At 37.1% G+C, this 20,433-nt stretch overlaps 1 protein-coding gene across 1 annotated transcript in view; it reads right to left on the bottom strand.

The window, feature by feature from the left end:
- LOC107706746 (zinc finger SWIM domain-containing protein 6-like) overlaps positions 1–20,433 on the bottom strand; it is a 91,266-nt gene that overhangs the window by 14,713 nt on the left and 56,120 nt on the right. The window contains exons 2-7 of the mRNA XM_016510550.1: positions 14,861–15,217; positions 11,656–11,804; positions 10,449–10,599; positions 2,623–2,802; positions 921–1,097; positions 508–654 (exon numbers count right to left, since the gene is read on the bottom strand). Of these exons, the coding sequence (XP_016366036.1) occupies positions 508–654; positions 921–1,097; positions 2,623–2,802; positions 10,449–10,599; positions 11,656–11,804; positions 14,861–15,217 (1,161 nt within the window). The remainder of the gene's footprint in view (positions 1–507; positions 655–920; positions 1,098–2,622; positions 2,803–10,448; positions 10,600–11,655; positions 11,805–14,860; positions 15,218–20,433) is intronic.

Raw genomic sequence — 20,433 nt, 5'->3', positions numbered from 1 at the left:
TTAATGATACAGATAACAGAAAACGGACAGGAAATTACTGAGAGAACATGTCAGATTTATATCACATGTATACGACACACCTGTAAATCATTGTATTCAATAAAAATGGGTGATTTCTGGCAACATGAGTGGCTGTTAGCAATGCAATGAGGGTATATCCAATCTAAAAAACGGTTTAAAATCTTTGAAATATTATGCAAATAAAAAAACTCAGACATGGGTGAGTTTCCCAAAAGCATTGCAAGGTAAGTTGATCGTAGAGACCATTGGTGAATGTTGGAAAGTTAGTGCATCTGAGGGATTACATCATTCTATTTGATTTGTCTCCTGCCACATACAACCATATTAATAAACGATGCATAGAAAAGCGTGCCACCATTGCCGCTAATGTAAAGATCATGCACTGCTGCAACTTATAATCAAATGCTTTCCCCTACCAAACGTTCATTTTTAGCAGCAAGAAACCAATTCGACCAGCAATACAGCCCATTTGAGTTTTGAACTCACCTTTCTTGTGGTTTCGGAAGATCTCCAGCTGTTTCTGCTGCTGCCGGCGCAGGGTGTTGACGATGGCGATGGCCAATCGCAGTGCTTCCCGTGGGTAACCATGAGATCTCAGTGCATCTACCCTGGCGCAAGCCGTAGGGACGTGTTCTGTGATAGAAACCCCCCAAAAAATCCTTTAATAAACCTCAGACGGGCACAATAGAAACATACTCACCCGCACGCAAAAAGGCGAGCGAGATAGAAAATAATCATGCCTTTCATTTTGTTAGAAACTCTTGTTCTCGCTCCCTATAAAGCCGCTATTCATTGCTTTTTTTTCTTAAACATTGCTGTGCTTTTTTCCTTAATGCTATAGTCTGCATAACACAAAGAGGCGAGTCAAGCAAACGTCTTTTTCCGGTCGAGCCGCTCACCGTGCCACAGGGGCCAGCCGCGAGAGTCAAAGAGCGAATTTTCAGTGTTGTCATGGTAACAGTAGTTGGTGTAGAGGTCGTCGTTGATAATGTGCTGTAAGTGGCTGTCTTGCCAGTGGAGATCGCATGCCTCGATGGCTCGCGTGAAAACCGTCCGGTGGGGCCGGGTGCCCGAATCTGAGAACGAAGAAGAGGAGGAGGAGAGACAGGGAAAAGGGAAAGGAAATTGCTCGCGTGAAAACCGTCCGATGGGGCCGGGTGCCCAAATCTGAGGATGAAGAGGAGGAGGAGGAGGAGGAGAGACAGGGAAAACGGAAAGGAAATTGCTCTGTCATTCTCAATGCTAGCTCTGAGAGCAAGGCCCCCGGGGGCCTGTCAGTCAGGGGCAAACAGTAAAACCTTCGGAAATAAGTCCGTAGATTAGTGCAGCGAGCTGAACTGTCATTCACAGGTGGTGCAGATACCGACCTGACCGCTGCAAGGTGGCTTTACTTGGGCTGGGTGATATAGCTATAATTATTATTATATCAAGCCTTTTGACAATATTCAATATGCACAAACAAAGTAAACAATGCCACGCAGAGATTCCCATAAACATTCTTGAGTGATAACACAAATTAATCATTAAATCAGACATTAAATCAGAAAAGTTTGGGGTCTTATATGCAGAGGTCAGTATCTTCTGCTCACCAAGGCTGCATTTATTTGATAAAAAATACAGTTAAAACAGTAAAACTGTGAAATATTATTACAATTTAAAATAACTGCTTTCTATTTGAATATATTGTAAAATATAATTTAATCCTGTGATCAAAGCTGAATTTTCAGCATCATTACTCCAGTCTTCAGTGTCACATGATCCTTCAGAAATCATTCTAATATGCTGATTTGCTGTTCAAGACACATTTCTGATTATTATCAATGTTGGAAACAGTTGTGCTGCTTCATATTTTTGTGGAAACTGATAAATTTTTTCAGTATTCTGTGATGAATAGAAAGTTCAAAATAACAGCATTTATTTGAAATAGAAACATCATAAATGCCTTCAGTGTCACTTTTGATCAATTTAATGCATCCTTGCTGAATAAAGATATTAAATTCTTTCAACAATAAATACAAATATTACTGACCCCAAACAGTCTAATAACATTTAAACAGCACATAAAGCACACTGGATTGATTAATTCATCGGTTCATTGTTTTATTGTCAACAAAAACATACAATATATCATAAAAATTTGCTATATCACCCCGCCTTAGTGCATCCCAGACAAAAAAAAAACTCTAATTTAATCTATACAACCTCTGTGCCAACCAGTCTAGAGCCCATTCATACCCAAAATACCCATGCCTTAGGAAAAGGGGAAGTCATTTCTTTGCAATTACCTGTCTGGAGCATGAATATTTATAACAAAACACATCATAAAACCTCTGCAGACGTTGTCGCCTCGGTATAAAAGACCTGACTAATCGAAAAGTTTCAATAGAGCTATTTCCCCCCCGCCCCAACCCTCGCTTTCGCCCAGAGTTATGATTAGCACAGCAAGGACAAAAGCCATGGAGGAAGTACTGAACCGCTGTTATTAGGGGCATTCCATTAGTCACACAAAGCCTAATAAAAGGGGCGCACGGAGGCACGGTTGATTAAAACACCCCGTTTCTGCCACCACCACGACACGCACGCACACACATGCGCGCTTACCTTGGTTGCCGTGTGCACCCTGAGGCAAGGCATTGGTTAAATTGGGCAGCTCGTTGCCGTGGTTACCGTCCTCCAAGGGACACACGTCCACACTGTTCCACTTCTTGAGCTGCCTGAGCCAAGCGGCCTTCTGTTCCAGCTTACAGTGGGGGTTCAGCACGATACACATCCACAAGGCACCTGGGAAAGACAGGGAGCGTCAACACAAAGAAATATGGAGGGATGCTTGGCGGTTTCTTAAGAAATAGATGATGTAGGCACCAAAGAAGCTCCGAATCGGCCTGGGAGGTTCATATGGTACCAAACAGATAGATAGGTCAGCTGACTGCTACCTTTAACACAGACAACCTCCAAGAGCTCGTCCAATTATGTCTTTTATGCCCCACTTTAAACTTGATGGTAATCATATGTCACTAATGACAGCAATTTCTCAGAATCAGCATCATATATTTTTGCTCATGCTTACTGAAGTTGACAAGGAACTGAATGCAATTCTTTTGATTGGATGAAGAACCAGATATGATTTTGAGATTTTTTTCACATCCTGTGTATACACTGTTGACATACGTATTGTTGGGAATGGGATGTAACTTTCTGCTCTATGCTCATTGAAAATGAAGAAACAGAATTTGGATCTGCAAATTTTGGATTCGCAATTTTACAATGCAATTTAATGATGACAAATTCATACACAAAACCGATATCTATCTATCTATCTATCTATCTGTGTGTATGATTACATGTAATCTGGATTACATGATCGTAATCTGGAAAATGTAACTAGATTACATTACGTTGTAAAATACTCGTAATCAGACTACAGTTTTTTTATTGATTACATGATTACATATTCACATGCAGATGACTCAGCATAATATTTAAAGTTTTTTATTAAGTGTTTTATTTTGATTGTTGTAATTTTAAAAAGATTTATTTTCATTTTACATTTTTATGATTCAATTAATCATTAGCTTTTCATTAAACTCACAACCCCCCTGCAGTTTCATCATGAAGTCCAGTTTGGGAAACATTGACGTAATGTAATGTTTGATGCACTTCATGTTGGTAATAACAATCATTGAAATATGATATATAATTTAAATTGTAATTATAATATTTTTCTCATCCGTTGACCAGCCTTTCAGTGGATTTAGGAATTGACAGGAGGAAAACCACTTCTAATTGGGCAAGCTGGCACGATTATTGGTCGATAATCTAAAAAAAATTGGCCAAAAATCAGTCTATAATAGCACAATATCTGTGCAAATGGCCGCTGCCAATCTTGATACAATGAGAACAGCACTTCTGTTTACTGCAGTAATCTGATGATGAATAGTCCAGTTGATATGTTGGTTGATCAAAAATGATGGCAGCCAGTGGAGTTTCTACTCTATAAATACACCAAATGCTCACAATCCCCGATTTAAAAAAATAAATAAAAATAAGTTAGATGACATCCATCCAGAAATACAGGCCTCTTTCAAGTCAAAGGTACAAAGAAGTTGAGCATAAAGCTCCGGATCAATATGTGTACGTCCCTCACAGGACAAAGCCGCAGAACGTCACCGACGAGCAGCCGCAACCCATGAGGTTCATTTCGCCTCTAATTCATCCCATTGGATGCATTAGGCAGTGATGTATGGAGCCTGACACGAGTGCCGTGCCATACGAATTGTGTATGATGGTTAAATCACTCCCAGAACGCTCCACAATGACATACTGAGAATACCTGCAAGAGCCAGCTGAGAGAACGAGAACCAGAGATGGAGGAGGGGCGAAGGAGAAAACAACGAGATGGGGGGAGAAATGAAGCGAGCGGGAGAGACAAATGTATGATGGCAGAAGAGGAATTAGATAGCGGTGAGAGAAAAGAGGGGAAGACAAAGGAGGAGAGAGAGAAGGAAAGCAGGAGGGAGAGATGTGATGAAATCTGGAGGAGCACGGGAGGCTCGTGGGGGGATGGGACCGAGTCTCGGCTCTTTGTTTGGGCATGAAGGACAACAGACATGGAAGAGATGAGGAAACATGCACCACAGAACATGCAAACAGGACGCAGCGGCGTATCTGAAAAATGCAAATCTCAGAGACGTTAATGTCTCTATGACAGGAGAAGATTGGAGACAGGAGTCAGGGTGCAAATATAATAATATTCATCAAAGTATAATAAAAATATAATAAAATATAATTAGTGGTGTCAAAATAAAAAAGTTTAACGTGTTAAAAATGTTTAACGCAGGGGCGGGGCTAGAGTTGGCCACCCCACTCACAACTGCTGCTTCGGTCACTTTTTCTCTTGACAAGAAGTGCATTTATTCAGTCACAGAACGACTTAGAACGGGAGTTCGAACAGCTGAATCATTCAGGAATGAAGCAAGTGACTGTCTTTATGAACTGACGGAAATCCGTCGTAGTGACGGAACTTTAATCCCTGATAATATAATATAATATAATATAATATAATGACTTGATTGCCTCTATGACAGGAGTAGGGCTAGAAATCAATCGAATATTACAGAAAACCAAATTTTCATGAATTCATGATGCTTTGGTTCATGAATGTCAGCATTCTTCTGTGGAAATCTAAACTAAAATTCTCAGTAAAATAATAAGATGTCAAATTCAATGTCCTTACAAACAACATCCACACAACTAGTATAGTTTGATTTGAGAGTGAATGATTCTTATGAGTCGATTCTTTTGAATGATTCATGGATCCAGTTAAAGATACACATCCGGAGTTCTGTTTTAATAAATGCTACTAAAACAGTGCTTTGAAGATTTGATAAATGAAACTGTGTCTATATCAGACAAAAAAGTTAATTCACCCATTTTCCAATCGCCCATAACTTGCCGATAACTAGTTAGTGAACATGCTTAGATGGCATCTTCAACACTTCCAGTGTAGGGAACTTCAAGTCGAAAGGTTGCTTATAAACATTGGTATAAACATGTATTAAGTGGAAACGAAAATTGGACAATTCCTTATGGTTACCAATCTAGACAGGTGTTAATGGATCTGCGATGAACAAGTCAGTAAATACCACAAACAAAAAAAAGCTAAACTCGCCCGTCACATCGTCCGGTCCAGTATCTTATGCAAACTGCTGATTGAAAGCAAAAAAACGTTACATAGTTGTAATTCATTACGACAAGATCACAGTAAGTGAAGTGACACATCAGGGAGGGGAGCACGCTACATAGTAATCAAGACGCCGCTGGCTATTTAGCCCGCCATTGTCTTAAACTTGCTGGCTATACGGCTTTGTGTTTGGACAATGTGAAGGATTAGCACTCGCTAGTGTAATTATCTCAGCTGAGAGAAGTCGTGGCCTAATTTCCAGCCTCCTCAGTCATACGTAACCTAGATGAAAAGGAGTCGCTTTCAGCACACAGGCCCCTGTGCCCAGATTAATTAAAACAATATTGAGCTTTGCTGAATAAATTCATCCATACACGCACACAATCACATGCACACATCCCTCCCCCTTTGCTCTGACCGCGTCTTTCACGGGCCTAATTTGAGCTTTCACTCCAAATCTCATCCCTGCTGTCAGCACGCCTGTCTCAAGCCGAAAGCATCCCATGGTTCCACTCTTTCAGAAACACACATGCAATAAACAGTGAATGCTCAAGCAATATGGGCTTTTCTATGGAGTCGACATCGAGCAAAACGACCAACACAACACACAACACATAACATAACATAACATCACATAACACAACACATAACACAACACAACACACAACACACAACATAACATATAGCATAACATAACATAACATATCACATAACATAACATAACATAACACAACACAACACATAACATAACATCACATAACACAACACATAACACAACACAACACTCAACACACAACATAACATATAGCATAACATAACATAACATAACATCACATAACATATCACTCCAAATCTCATCCCTGCTGTCAGCACGCCTGTCTCAAGCCGAAAGCATCCCATGGTTCCACTCTTTCAGAAACACACATGCAATAAACAGTGAACGCTCAAGCAATATGGGCTTTTCTATGGAGTCGACATCGAGCAAAACGACCAACACAACACACAACACATAACATAACATAACATCACATAACACAACACATAACACAACACAACACACAACACAACACAACATATAACAACATAACATAACATATGGGTGCTAAGGTTTTTGTTGGGAAATAATAATTTTAACATAATTCTTTATGATAACATAATTCTAATGATACAATCATCATCATTATCATCATCATTGTCAATACATAATGTTATAATATATTGGAAATAATAATAATGATAATAAGACGAAATAATCTTCATCTTCATAATATATAATATAATATAATATAATATAATATACGAGTGATAAGGTTTTTGCTGGGAAATAATTTATAATATATAATTAAAAGTAATATAATATATAGGAAATAATCATCATCAGTATATAATATTTTATAATATATGGGAAATAAGATAAAGAAGAAATAATCACCTTCAATATATAATGTAATGTAATCCAATTCAATACAATACAATCCAATATCATATAATATAATAGGTGCCAAGGTATTTGCAAAAAAATAAAATCAGATTTTCATGAACTAATGATGCTCGGTTCTTGAATGTCGACACACTCTTCTATAACGCTCAATAAAATAATAAGACATCAATGTTGATGTCTTCACTGGTTGCACACAACAACAAACAAACGACATCCACACAACTAGTAGAGTCCGATTGGCGAGTGAATGATTCTTATGAGAGCATAAACATAGCAAATGCTCAAGCAGTATGGGGTCAATGGCGAGCAGAGCGACTGCCACTAGCAGCACCAAACGTAACTGTGAAAATAATGAATAAAAGCGATCTAAGACCTGCCTGATGCAAGCGTGCCTTTGTTCCCCAACAAAAGTGACCCGCTCGCAGCGGAGGGAGCAAAACACGGATGAAGGTTGCTGGGAGGGGAGAGCGTATAAATCTGGGCTGTAATCTCCCTCTCGCACTCGCTGGCAGCCGTCTCCTCTGCTCCTCATCCTCAGCCTACCTGACCGCCGGTGTCAGATTAAGTGTCCGGGATTTAATGAAACGGTCTTCACATTATCGCGCCTGTCAGGGAGGAAGAGGAGGGGGCAGCCTTCATAACGAAGGCTTCTCCAATTACGCTGGGGCTTAGAGGGCCTGACAGGCATAATGATTCATCTGAGAGAGGGAGAGAGAGAAGATGTGCCCCTCCGATCTTGCTCTCCTCCTCTTTTTAATGAACCAGGGCCCCTCCACGGCTTCTTGGGGGGTGTAAGAACTCTGAAAATGGCGGCAGAGTTGAGGAGCTTGCCCGTAAAAAACATCTCCAGCGTTTATCTGGATCAAGTCTCAGCCTCGGTCAACACGTCCACGTCCATGTCCAAATAGCCAAAAACACAAAAATAAAATCATGAGAGCTTAACAAAGCTCCAAACAGATTGCCTTACTTGGCTAAGCAACTCACAGGAATCAGGATGCAAAAGTTTTTCGATAAAATAAAAAATAAAAATAAAGTAAAGTAAAATGAAATAAAATTAAAAATATGTATGCAAAGGATTTTTGTTGAGAACTAATAATAACAATAATGATAATAATAGTAATAATAAAAATTATAATATATAATATAATATAACGTAGGCCCAAAGGGTTTTATAAGGTGTTATAATAATAATAAAAAATTCAAAATATGGGTCAAAAGGTCTTTTGCTGAGAATAATATAATATAATATAATATATAATATAATATAATATAATATAATATAATAATAGGTTCAAAGTGTTTTATAATGTGGTAATAATAATAATAATAATAATATAAAATACAAAATATGGGTGCAAAGGTCTTTTGCTGGGAAAAAAAATTATAATTCAGTAAAAAATGTAATCAAATATAATATAATAGAAATGAACAAACAGACACATTTTTCTCTAATTTTCTTTAGTGTAACTGTTTGCTTCCCGTCCATTATTGTGGTATCAATGCTTTCAAATTTATCATAAATATTACATAAAGCAACAGAGCAGAGCTTGCTTTGTTTTACATGTTGGTCATATGCTCTCTTCCTGTCTTCGTGGGCTGTTTTTGGCCAAATTAATCTGTAAACCAGACCAGACCACACTAGAAATGAATCTGGAATACACGATACATATTACAAACTGGATGTCCCTTAAATTCTGTGGGATGCAACATTATAAGTGTTTAAGACTCGTGTTGGTTGGGAGCCCCCATCCAGGGGCCACTTCCCTTTGACACACAGAGGGCCTCTCTTCCCCTTCCTGCAGCCTCTCCTCATCCTCCGTCAAACAAAAATGTGACACAGAAGGCCTCACTGCACACAAACGCCGGCTAATCTTGTTCAGCCCCACAAATTCCTTGTAGTCACACAACCAGCTCGGACACAAAAGCATCAGCCCTTAAAACTTTCAAACGGGGGACAGAAACAAACTCTACACAAGTACTTAAACATTTGGGGTTGTTATGATTTTTTAATGCTTTTGAAGTCTCTTCTGCTCACCAAGGCTGCATTTATTTGATAAAAAAACAGAAATATTGTGAAATATTATTACACTTTAAAACAACCATTTTCTATTTTAATAGTTTGAGACTTTAGTCTTTGCAACTTCAGGGATCTTATCTATGCACAATCAGCTTGTAACACTCCAAAGAGAAAGGAAAACTTGAAATCGCATCATATGACCCCTTTAAAAAAATGCTAATGAACAATAGTGTAAATGCTAATGCTTGGTCAATGCATTGCTTGCTCTCTAACAGCAGATAAAGTACAAGCTTACTCTAATGCATGCAACAACACCAGTGAAAAAACACTGAGAAAAATCTCGCCTGTACCATATTATGAACTGCATTTGGCCACATTTCAACACATAAGATCAAGCTTGAGTATCTAGAATCGTTTGCGTTCACATACTTGCATAGTTAGCTCATCAAATGCTTGAACGTCTGATTTTCAGGTCCATTGGTCTAGTGCTTATCTCTCACTCTGCTTCTGCGCTTGGCACCCAGGGACCTGGACGCCAGCAATTGTGCCCACTGCTGCCGAGTGCCAAGGCAAAATTGATGAAACATCACAGGATTTGAGAATTGGCAGGCTGACACGATGCGGCGAGCCAGTCACAATTAAAATTATTACACGTCCTTCCAAATTTCACCGCTTTCATTCCAATAGTGCTGATAGCAGGAGACTGAGATGGAAAGGTGGAAAAAGCATGATATATTCCTTATATATACTACGCCATGTGGATTGAATGGCAATTCAGTGCGTTTTGATCCAGTTACAGTAATTGAAGCAATAGAAGCAGGACGCAGCACTTCGGAAACGGCCTAAAGTGCGTCGCCGGTTTCTAGTGCTTGGGTTTCGCTTGTGTGCTTGCCACAGTATATTTTAGACGGAAACACCCAAGAGGGTTTTAAGTGGGAAAAGAATATGCAATATTGATCAAGAGCAAAAGCTACGAATATGTAATCTGGCAACGGCAGCATCCTCTAAATGGCCGTCCTCAGAGACGCAGGTGGATTTTAAACGAAGATCCGCACAGACGCGGAGTGCAGTGAAGACGGACTCGAAAAAACACGGGTAACCGAGAGAAACAACACAACCAACTGGCCCTGATCGCTGCTGAACCACAACTTACACATGTTCCCCTACAGATGCCACTTAAGACCTACATGCAATCTAGCAAAATAAGTCTTACATGCAAAAAAAAAACAAAGATTCAGCCAAAATTCAGGTGCTGAATACAAAATGTTTGTTGTTTATGTTGTTCTCACCTAACTCATCCCACAGCTGCCGGTATTTGTCCGTCATGGTGGTTCCCTGCTGCCGCCACAGAGCCAGCCGCGGGTCGGCCATGAACTGCTCGGTGATTAGCGTTAGCATGCGAGCGCCATTCGAGTCCCGCATCTTCAGCATCTCCCGTACCTGCAGAACACATGCAAACACACACAAGATTTAAGCACATGCACCAAAAATGCCAAAAATGTATCCAAACCAGACATGATTAACAGTGATGAATCCTCCACGTTTAATGTTAATCTGCGCTTTTGTTGACAGAACATTTTATTAGGTGCTTCATTCAGATTTGAATCATGCAAAACACACTACCATTCAGTAGTGTACTGTTAGTTTGGGGTTGCTAATATTTTTAAATATTTTTGTAAGTCGCCTCTTATCCTCAACCAAGGCTGCATTTATATGACCAAATATTATTACAATTTAAAATAACTGTTTTCTATGTGAATGTATTGTCAAATGTAATTTATTCCTGTGATCATTACTCCAGTCTTCAGTGTCACATGATCCTTCAGAAATCATTCTAATATGCTGATTTGCTGCTCAACAGATATTTCTGATTATTATCGATGTTGAAAACAGTTGTGTTGCTTCATATTTTTGTGGAAATCGTGATATATTTTCTTTTTCAGGATTCTTTAATGAATAGAAAGTTCAAAAGAACACCATTCATTTTTATAACATAACAAATGTCACTTTTGCTCAATTTAATGCATTTTTGCTGAATAAAATAATTAATTTCTTTCAACTGACCCCAAACTTTTAAACAGTAGTGTAGCTCCACCCACAGTGAAATCTCATTGGTTCAAAATTTCACTCAACTTAGGCATTAAACATTAAATGTTGTTTAATTGGCTTTGATTTTGTAGCATCTTGAAGTATTTTATTTTCAAACAGAATATTTTTTATTTCAAGGTCACGTCATGCATGAAGTATTTTGTTGTTCTGTTGAACCCAAAAGAAGATATTTTAAAGAATGGTGATAACCAAACAATTTGTTAATTTTTTTGGAGGTGAATGGCTACCGTCAACTGTTTGGTTACCAACATTCTTCAAAACATCTTCTTTTGAGCCGAAAAGAAGAAAGAAACTCGTAGAGGTTTGGAACAACATGAGGGTGAGTAAACGCTGACAGAATTTTCATTGTTGTCTGAACTATCCCTTTAAATCGGTGCTTCAGCCCACCTTTGAGAACAGGAGATTGAGCTGTTTGCCCGAGCCATGGTAGCCCCCCTGGGACAGGAAGAGTTTGACCTGCTCCTGGACCTGCTCCTCGTCCAAATGCCAGCAGTTCTCATCGTCCACGCTGGCCCCCGCCGTGGGGTCTGGGGCCCCTGATTTACAAACATACAACCAAGCGATCAGTGAACAACATGGTGATGCTTATGTTGACCAAATGGGATTTTCGCTCAATAAAGCCCATAAAATGAGGCATTACAGTTTATAGTCATGGAAAAATCAAAACCAGAGATTATTTATCAGCCAAAATGCTTCAACGCAATTAGTGCAATCAACACAGAGCCTTAATGCAATGCAGAAGCACGCTGGTGTTCGAGAAGAGCGACTGAGGAAACCCCCAAACCCCAAACAACGGCTGATGATTTAAGTGCCGTCGATAACACTGAGGTTTTTTGCTGACGCTTTTTTCCCCCTATAACTGGCACATCCGCTTTAGATTTCCCCTTCCCGACAAAAGTGAAATATAATATGACCATTGTGCCTAATGCCGAAACGATAAGAGAGACTAGAAGAGTCTTTCATTCCCTTTAGATTTATGTCATCAGGTTCTGGGACCATAATACTCATTCCAACAGCTCCAGGCCGCGGCAGAGCCTAGAAACAGTGCTAATGCTAATGTGCATGTGCTTTACAATATCAGCCAACTCATTTTTTAAAGGGTTCCATTATGGAAATTAGGATTTTGTTTGATATTTTCAAGTTCAGGGGATCTATTGAAGCGAAGCCTTAAAGGGTTAGTTCACCCAAAAATGAAAATTAGCTTGTGTTTTACTTACCCTCGAAGCTTCCTAGCTGTATATGACTTTCTTCTTTCAGACGAATCCAGTCGGAGTTATATTAAAAATTGTCCTGGCTATTCCAAGCTCTATCATTGCAGTCAGCGGGTGTTGCAGTTGAACAGTCCACAAGTCGTCAAATAAAGCTCGCGCATTCATAATAAAATGTGCCGCAGACGGCTCCGGGGAGTGAATAAAGGCCCCCTGTAGCGAATCCATGTGTTTTTTAAAGACAAATATCCATATTTCAAACGTAATAAACACTTTTCTCTCACTTCAGTTATCTGTCATACGCGGAAGCTGTTCTGGCGGATGACGCAGCACGTATGCACAGCGCGCGAGCCTCTGAGATATGCTAGTCTCGCGAGTTTGTTTAATAGGAGCAAAGGAAGCAAAGTTTCCTTACTTTAGCAAAGGAAAACCAGTCTCCTCTTGGCTTATATCGAAATCCTCCGACTAGTTTGTACTTCTAATTTGTGACCGGCGTTTTGTTTTGTTCTCTCTCCGCATTCGTCACTAATCACGCAAAGCCGCGCGTCTTACGTCATCCGAACTGCTTCAGTGTATGACAGTCAGTGGAAGTGAGAGAAAAGTGTTTATTACATTTGAAATATGGATATTTTTCTTACAAAAACACATGGATTCGCTACAGGGGGCCTTTATTCACCCCCCGGAGCCATCAAAGAAAGCCATATACACCTAGGATGCCTCTGGGGTGAGTAAAACACAAGCTAATTTTCATTTTTGGGTGAACTAACCCTTTAAGACGATATCTTCATGTTTGTGATCCACATTTAGGAGCTAATTAATATTACTGACCATATTTGCAGGCGACCCATAAGTCAGTGCTGTTGAGATGGAAAACTGGATAATCAAAGGTCATTAATATACAGAAATCTTAAAGGTGCAGTAGAAAAAACAGCTTGTTTAATTTGAAGGATCAGAAAGAGGGGATGGGAAATTAACATACACACTACACACTGACTAAAATTAAAAAAGTGAAAAAGCATAATAGGACCCCTTTAAATAAATCAATAAATTATTGAAGTAAAAAAATGCAACTAAATAATAATAATAATAATAAATAATGAATAATAAAAGCAAAAATGTATTAAAAATTATAAATTTGGAAAATAATTACCTCAAGAATAAAAAAAGCTACAAAATAAAGAATGGTGTTATTAAAAAAACAGACAATCTATTTTAAATTCAACATAATAAAAAAAAAATAATAATAATAATAAAAAAAAAAAGATAAATTATAAATTGTTCTGTATTTTATTTATTTGTATCTTTATTTAACAAAAATAAATAAAACTACACTTTAAAAAAAAGATTTTTCAAAAGTTGTAAATAAAACAAATACTACTGGAGTGCATTTTACAAGAAAATACCATTTCTGTCCTTCTACTTCAAAATTTCACGTTTAATTGTTGTGTTACTCGCCGTTTCTTTGTAATTATTTGTGAAATTTAATTGTGGAATTGTTTCATAGTAATTCCTACACCATTTCAGGGTATGAAATAAAAAAAATATATATTATTATGAATAATATTAAAAGAATAATAAAAATAAATTTTTTATAAAAATTATAAATAAGGAATAGAATTATCTTAAGAATAAAAAATTTGCTAAAAATTCAGAATATGGCCCCTCTGCCGTTATAACAAAACAAACAAAATACAGACAATCTATTTTAAACTCAACATAACATAAAAATAAACCAATACATAAAAAGTATACATTTTTATATATTTATTTATTTGTAATATTTATTTTATAAAATACAAAAAAAAAAAAAAATGGTATAAATTATATTATGTTATATTATATGTGACCCCGGACCACAAAACCAGTCATAAGGGTCAATGAAGGGTCAAGGGTCAAGCAAATAAATAAGCTTTCCATTGATGTATGGTTTACAATATTTGGCTGAGATACAACTATTTGAAAATCTGGAATCTGAGGGTGCAAAAAAATCAAAATACTGAGAAAATTGCCTTTAAAGTTGTCCAAATGAAGTTCTTAGCAATGCATATTACTAATCAAAAATTAAGTTTTGATACATTTACGGTAGGAAATTTACAAAATATCTTCATGGAACATGATCTTTACTTAATATCCTAATGATTTTTGGCATAAAAGAAAAATCTATTTTTTTTTGACCCATATAATGTGTTTTTGGCTATTGCTACAAATATACCCCAGCGACTTAAGGCTAGTTTTGTGCTCCAGGGTCACATATTATATTATTATAGAAACTACATAACTACAAAAGACAGCGAGTTTAGCCTAGTTGTGGTAGTTAGCTTTGTTAGACAGTAGGAATGTCAAGCAGTAACGCTCTTGATATCGAGGGTGCTTCAAGCGCTCACCGTGCACTTGATTGATCTCGGAGTTCTGCGAGAGAATCTCGTCGGCTAGTTTCTGGGCCGTGGGCAGCACTTCCGTGTGGTGGACGGTGATGAGATACTGCACAAACTTCTGCAACTGGTCCCTGTTCATCTGGAATAGAGTCTCTGAGATGGGGAGGTGAAGTTTGACCTGTTCGGGCCGCCGTACGCGGTACAGGGACAGCGCCACCACATGGGCGCAGTAGAAGATGTCCTTGTTTCCACAGCCGCACGTCACGGAGGTGATCTTGCAGCGGTCGAAGCTAATGGCTACGCTGCACACCATCTCGGGTTCTGACGGCGTGGCCGGTTCTGTTACTGTGCCGCTCAAATGGAAACCTGAGAGACAGAGAGAAAGAAAGAGCTCAATTCTGGATGCGGTGTATGCTATATTTTTCCAACTGTTTGGACAGTCCAGAAAATTCCATAAATGTTTTCTGACTATATTTTCTCCAAGAGCTTTGATGCTCCACTTAATAAATTCTGCATTTTAAATGATCAGGCTTTATTTTTCCAAACTGATTGGTTTTCCTCTAGTCTAGTGGATTAAATAAATAAATAAACAAACAAACATTATTTAAAAAAAATAAAAAAAATGAATAAAACCAAATAAATAAAAATGCTTACACAATGAAATAAAAACTAAAAAAATTAATAATTAAAAAATATTTTAAAATAAAAATACTAAATATGAATTAAAAATAAGAAAACAAAAGAAAAAAAAAGAAATCAATACGTCAAAAAAACTAAATAAAAATGTATAAAATGAATTTTCAAAAAATAAAATAAAAACTCAAGTGAAAATAAATAAAATAATTTTTTAAATAAAAAGAATAAAAAAAAACTAAATCTCAAATAAATTCTTTAAAAAAAAAAATACAATAAAAAAAAATGTATTTTAAAACTAAAAAAACAAATAAATAAATCCCACTGACACAAATGAATTCATGACATTTTCAAAATTCAGAATCTAAAAAAAAAAAAATCCACCTATCTACCAGTGTGGCTGCATAACCAGCCACCTAGCAACCAATTGGAACACCTTAGCAACCGTTCAATATTAAATGTTATGATAAAGTGAAAATGGATACAGGCACAATGTAAAGCGTGAGAGAGGACGGGGAAGTTTCAGTTTATGAGTGGTGAACAGATGTGTGTGTGTGTGTTGGGGCGGCGAAGTGGGCGGAGCTGCTCAGTGACTGGCGTGTGCCTCTACAAAAGCAGGACTGAATAATACAGATGCTCATTAGAATATAAAATAAATAATTTTAAGATATGAATTTAAAACATAATAAAATTAAAATAAATTAAAACTTTAAATAAAATGTAAAAAATAATTCCCACTGACAAAAATGAATTCAGAAACATTTCAAAAATCTGAATTTGAAAATGTAAATAATATAAATAACACATATATTTAAAAATACTTTGTTTTTTAAACTTTTACATAAAGGAGTGTGTTCAATATTAGTTTTGTATTGACTACTACTATTTTGTTATTGAGACAATCCTAGTCTATTCTTGCTACCCTAATACACAGACATCAAAACCACCAACCTGCATTAAAATAATATCATAAACTACTTCTATTTAATGGAGTCTGCGCCTCACATCCAAATGAGCTCTTGCCTAAAGGGTAAGAAAGCCTCCTAACCCTTAAACAGCACATATCCTGTTGGCGGTGGGAGCAGCCCACTATTGGTACAAGAGAAAAGGGATGAATGTTCAAGTTTCACTTCCTTTCCCAAAGTGCTGACCCAGCAATGTCCACCTATACGCCTTTCCACAACGCTAAATATATTCAATCACTTGAGAAAAGCCTTCGCTTGTAGGATGTGGAGAAAGAAGACGCCAGAAGCGATTTCGAAACAGAGTTCAAGAAAAGCTTTTACAGAAGGCCGAACGCAGAGGAACTGGCCGGCGGCGCTCCAATCCATGTTTTCGCCAACAACGCTTACGTAAGACAACGTTTGATCCTGTGTTCGCACCCGTCATGTGCAGGTTTGAGTGGAAACAAGAAGACGAGGCTAATACACCCACCTAGTGCGCTGACTACTGGCTTTAAACGTGCCGCATCGTCAAACCCCGGTTAGTGTTTAAGACGGTCTGATCTAAATAAACACATGACGCACGTCTAGACGTCTTCAGGGGGGATTCCTCAGCGCAAACCGCCATCCGCCTCAGGTAACAACGCTTCTATTCATCTGCACGGGATGCAAACAAAAGCAGCGATGTTTCGTATATCACGCCGCAAATCAACTAATTACGCAGGCGGTCTCAAGGTGGCCACTTACAGCGCTCTGTTCATCACCAGACACAAACACTTTAACTCTCAGACGACGGGCTCAGCAGCGAGCTTCATAATCAAAATTATTTTTCTCTAAAACGCTCCCCGAGGACGGGGAAGGTAATAACAAAAGCAAGCGCAGATTTGGAAGCCAATATATATACCAATATACCAAACGCAGGAGAGATTCTGCTATTCATCATGACCCAAATGAATCTGGAGCAGCACGTGCGCGCCGATGTTGTGAATCGCTGCATTAACAGACGACGCACCGCTCTGGGTCACCTTACATCATGAAATTAAAAAAGAGAGTATGAAAAAAAAAAAAAGAAAAGAAATATAAAGAAAAAAAATATATTACATTGTACAAATTATAATATTATATATAAATATGAAATTGAAGTGTAAGCTCTCTCTGTTTTTTTGTAAGATTCACTCAAACAGTCGATTCTACAACAATTTAACATTTTTGAGTTAAAAAAAATGGTTTACAAATCTGTAAAATGGATATGAGTACGTAACACGACAAAAAATATTTTAATTGAAAAACAATTTAAATAAAAAACATCTTAAATAAATTTTTAATAATTTTCATATTTACATATTTCTTTAAATATGCAAACATGAGAAAAAAAAATTTTCTAAAAAAAATTGCATATATATATTTTCCATATAAATGTATTTCCATATTAATTAAACATTTTTAATGTAAATATTTTTTTAGTACTTTTAAAATGCGTAAACTTTAGAAAAATATTTACATAATTTAAAAAGTACATGCAATTTTTTTAATTTTAATATTTACATATTTTTGAGCTACATAAACATATAACAAATATTCACATTGCATGTAAATGTTTTGAAATGTAAACATTTTTAATATATACATATCTTTAAATATATGTAAATATGAGAAAAATATTAATACTTTAAAAAGTTTTTATTTTTCATACCTAAATATTTTTTTTAAGTATTTAAAAAATATATATATTTTTAATATTTACATATTCTTTTAAAAACATGTAAAAAAGATTATATTTAAATCTATATATGTAAATATGAAAAACTTTTTTAAAAATGTACATATTCAAAAATATTTTTATGCATAAAAGTACAGCATGTTACAGCACACAGCATGTCAAGTATTACAAGTGAAGACATTTTGTATTGAGAGAGAGAGAGAGAGAGAGAGAGAGAGAGCCTATATACACATGCACACAATAACATTTTTGCATATATTATTTACATAATTTTATTTTATATTTTTGTATGAACTATAACTTTAAGATAGCAAACTAAACAGGTTTATAAAAAAAAAAAAAACTTTTCCCATTTTGATGTTGATGTGAAAAGTTGTGCGTCCAATCAAATGTATTGGTCACTTGATATTATGAAAATGAAATTATGACAAGATTAAATTATGACAATGTCAACATGTAAAGATTGTGTGCCCACGTCCTCAATAACCATGAATGAAACTAAGCAAAAATCAAAGAAAATAAAACCAGGTTTTAGTTTCTTTGAACAACTATTATCCAAAGCAACAAATATTAAAATGTTCTCAAAACTAGTTGAGATTCACAGCTCTACACTGAAAAACCTTAAGTAATGCTTATCACTGTAAAAAAGTGTGTTGTTAAATAACAGTAATTTACTGCACTGTAAAAAAACAATAAGTAAGATTAACTTAATTTTTCTTTCTTTTGCAAGTTTTCGCACACAAATATTTAAGTAAAATTTAAGTATTGAATTAAGTAAGATAAAATCTGTAAATAAGCAAGTATGCTTGTTATCCTTTTAAGATAATATGCCCACTCAATGAAATTATTTCCTAAATGAACACAGAGAGCTAATCCCTGCCGGTACAAGACTCGAACCCACAACCTTTGGGTTACCAGTCCGACTCTCTAACCGTTAGGCCACGACTTCCCCGACAAAACAGTAAGTTACTAAACCTAACGACAAACAGTGAAAACAGTGAAAATTTTAAACGTTTTAATTATTCATGCCCCAGTGCATGATGGGAAATACGGGATCATAACTTTGATATTTACTTAAAGAATCCTTGTAAACATAACAAATTCCAAGTAAAATATACTTATAAGTTCAAACTTTAATTTCTACAAGCTTAAATTGAGTACTAATATAGAATTTACTTACATTTTTTAAATTCTTGCCCGAACTAAATGATTTAATGTAGAAATCACATTTGTTTTTATGTAGTATTTACTTCACCACAAAATAATTTTTATCAGTGTAGATCAGCGTAAGGGCTTAGATGTACATTCATGCAACCAGCGAGGTTAAGATTCTATCAGACGAGCTGCTGGATGTGCCGCGAGGACCTGACGCTACCGAGTCGAGGAGATTGATAACTGGCCGACAGCAAGGCTAGTCACTCTCACACTCCCTGACAAAGTAAATGAAGAAGAATGGCGGCTGGGGCTTTTTTTCCGCCCCTGAAAAGCACAGCAGAAATGTGCGCAGACAGCCTCGTGCTTCCAGAGATCGACAAGTCTGAGTGCTGTGCAAATTTCCGCCGTAAATCCTCTCCTGTCCAACGCCGGAGCGCTACATCCCATGCCGGCCTTCAAACAGACGTGCATCTAACCTTTCCGGCCCCAAAACGACCTTTTCAAGTATTTCTGTCTGAAAATGTCCAATTAGCGCTGACCTACACATTTGAAAAGGCAGAGGAATGCAGTACAGCTACTAAACAAGACGACAAACGTTTCATGCATGCTTACGTACGTGAACAGAGCAATTCATATCGAAAACAACAACTTCACAACAAGATACAAAAGGAAGGCATCTGTGTCACAACAGCTCGTTTTCTCAAGGAAACCCACAATGCATTGCTCAACGTCGCTCGTGCAAACAAACAAGAGCTTTCCATTATGCTGGAAGATATCAGAGCCAGGGAATGTTTGCTTTGGGGACAAAGACAGCGATTCGAAACACGGTGCTTAATGATGCAAAACGTGTTTTTGGTGTTTACCTTTGTAGGCCTGTATCTGGCCATCATCTTATTCCTGCCACCCTGGCAAGAACAAACTGAATGTAATGTGATGTGTGTGTTTTCAGCCCACTGGCTCCACACTCACACCCCTCCAGCTGCTGTATAAAGCGCTTCGGTCATGAAGAGGAAAGCCATGAGAGTGTTGAGGATGGCAAACCTTTTTTTTTTTTTAAAGGAATAGTTCACCCAGAAATGAAGATTTGCTGAAAATGTGCTCACCCTCAGGCCATCCAAGTCAAGTCAAGTCAA

This window comes from Sinocyclocheilus rhinocerous, unplaced genomic scaffold, assembly GCF_001515625.1.
Source record: "Sinocyclocheilus rhinocerous isolate Xijiao unplaced genomic scaffold, SAMN03320098_v1.1 scaffold864, whole genome shotgun sequence".
NCBI lineage: Eukaryota > Metazoa > Chordata > Actinopteri > Cypriniformes > Cyprinidae > Sinocyclocheilus > Sinocyclocheilus rhinocerous.
This window is presented reverse-complemented; position numbering and strand designations above follow the sequence as displayed.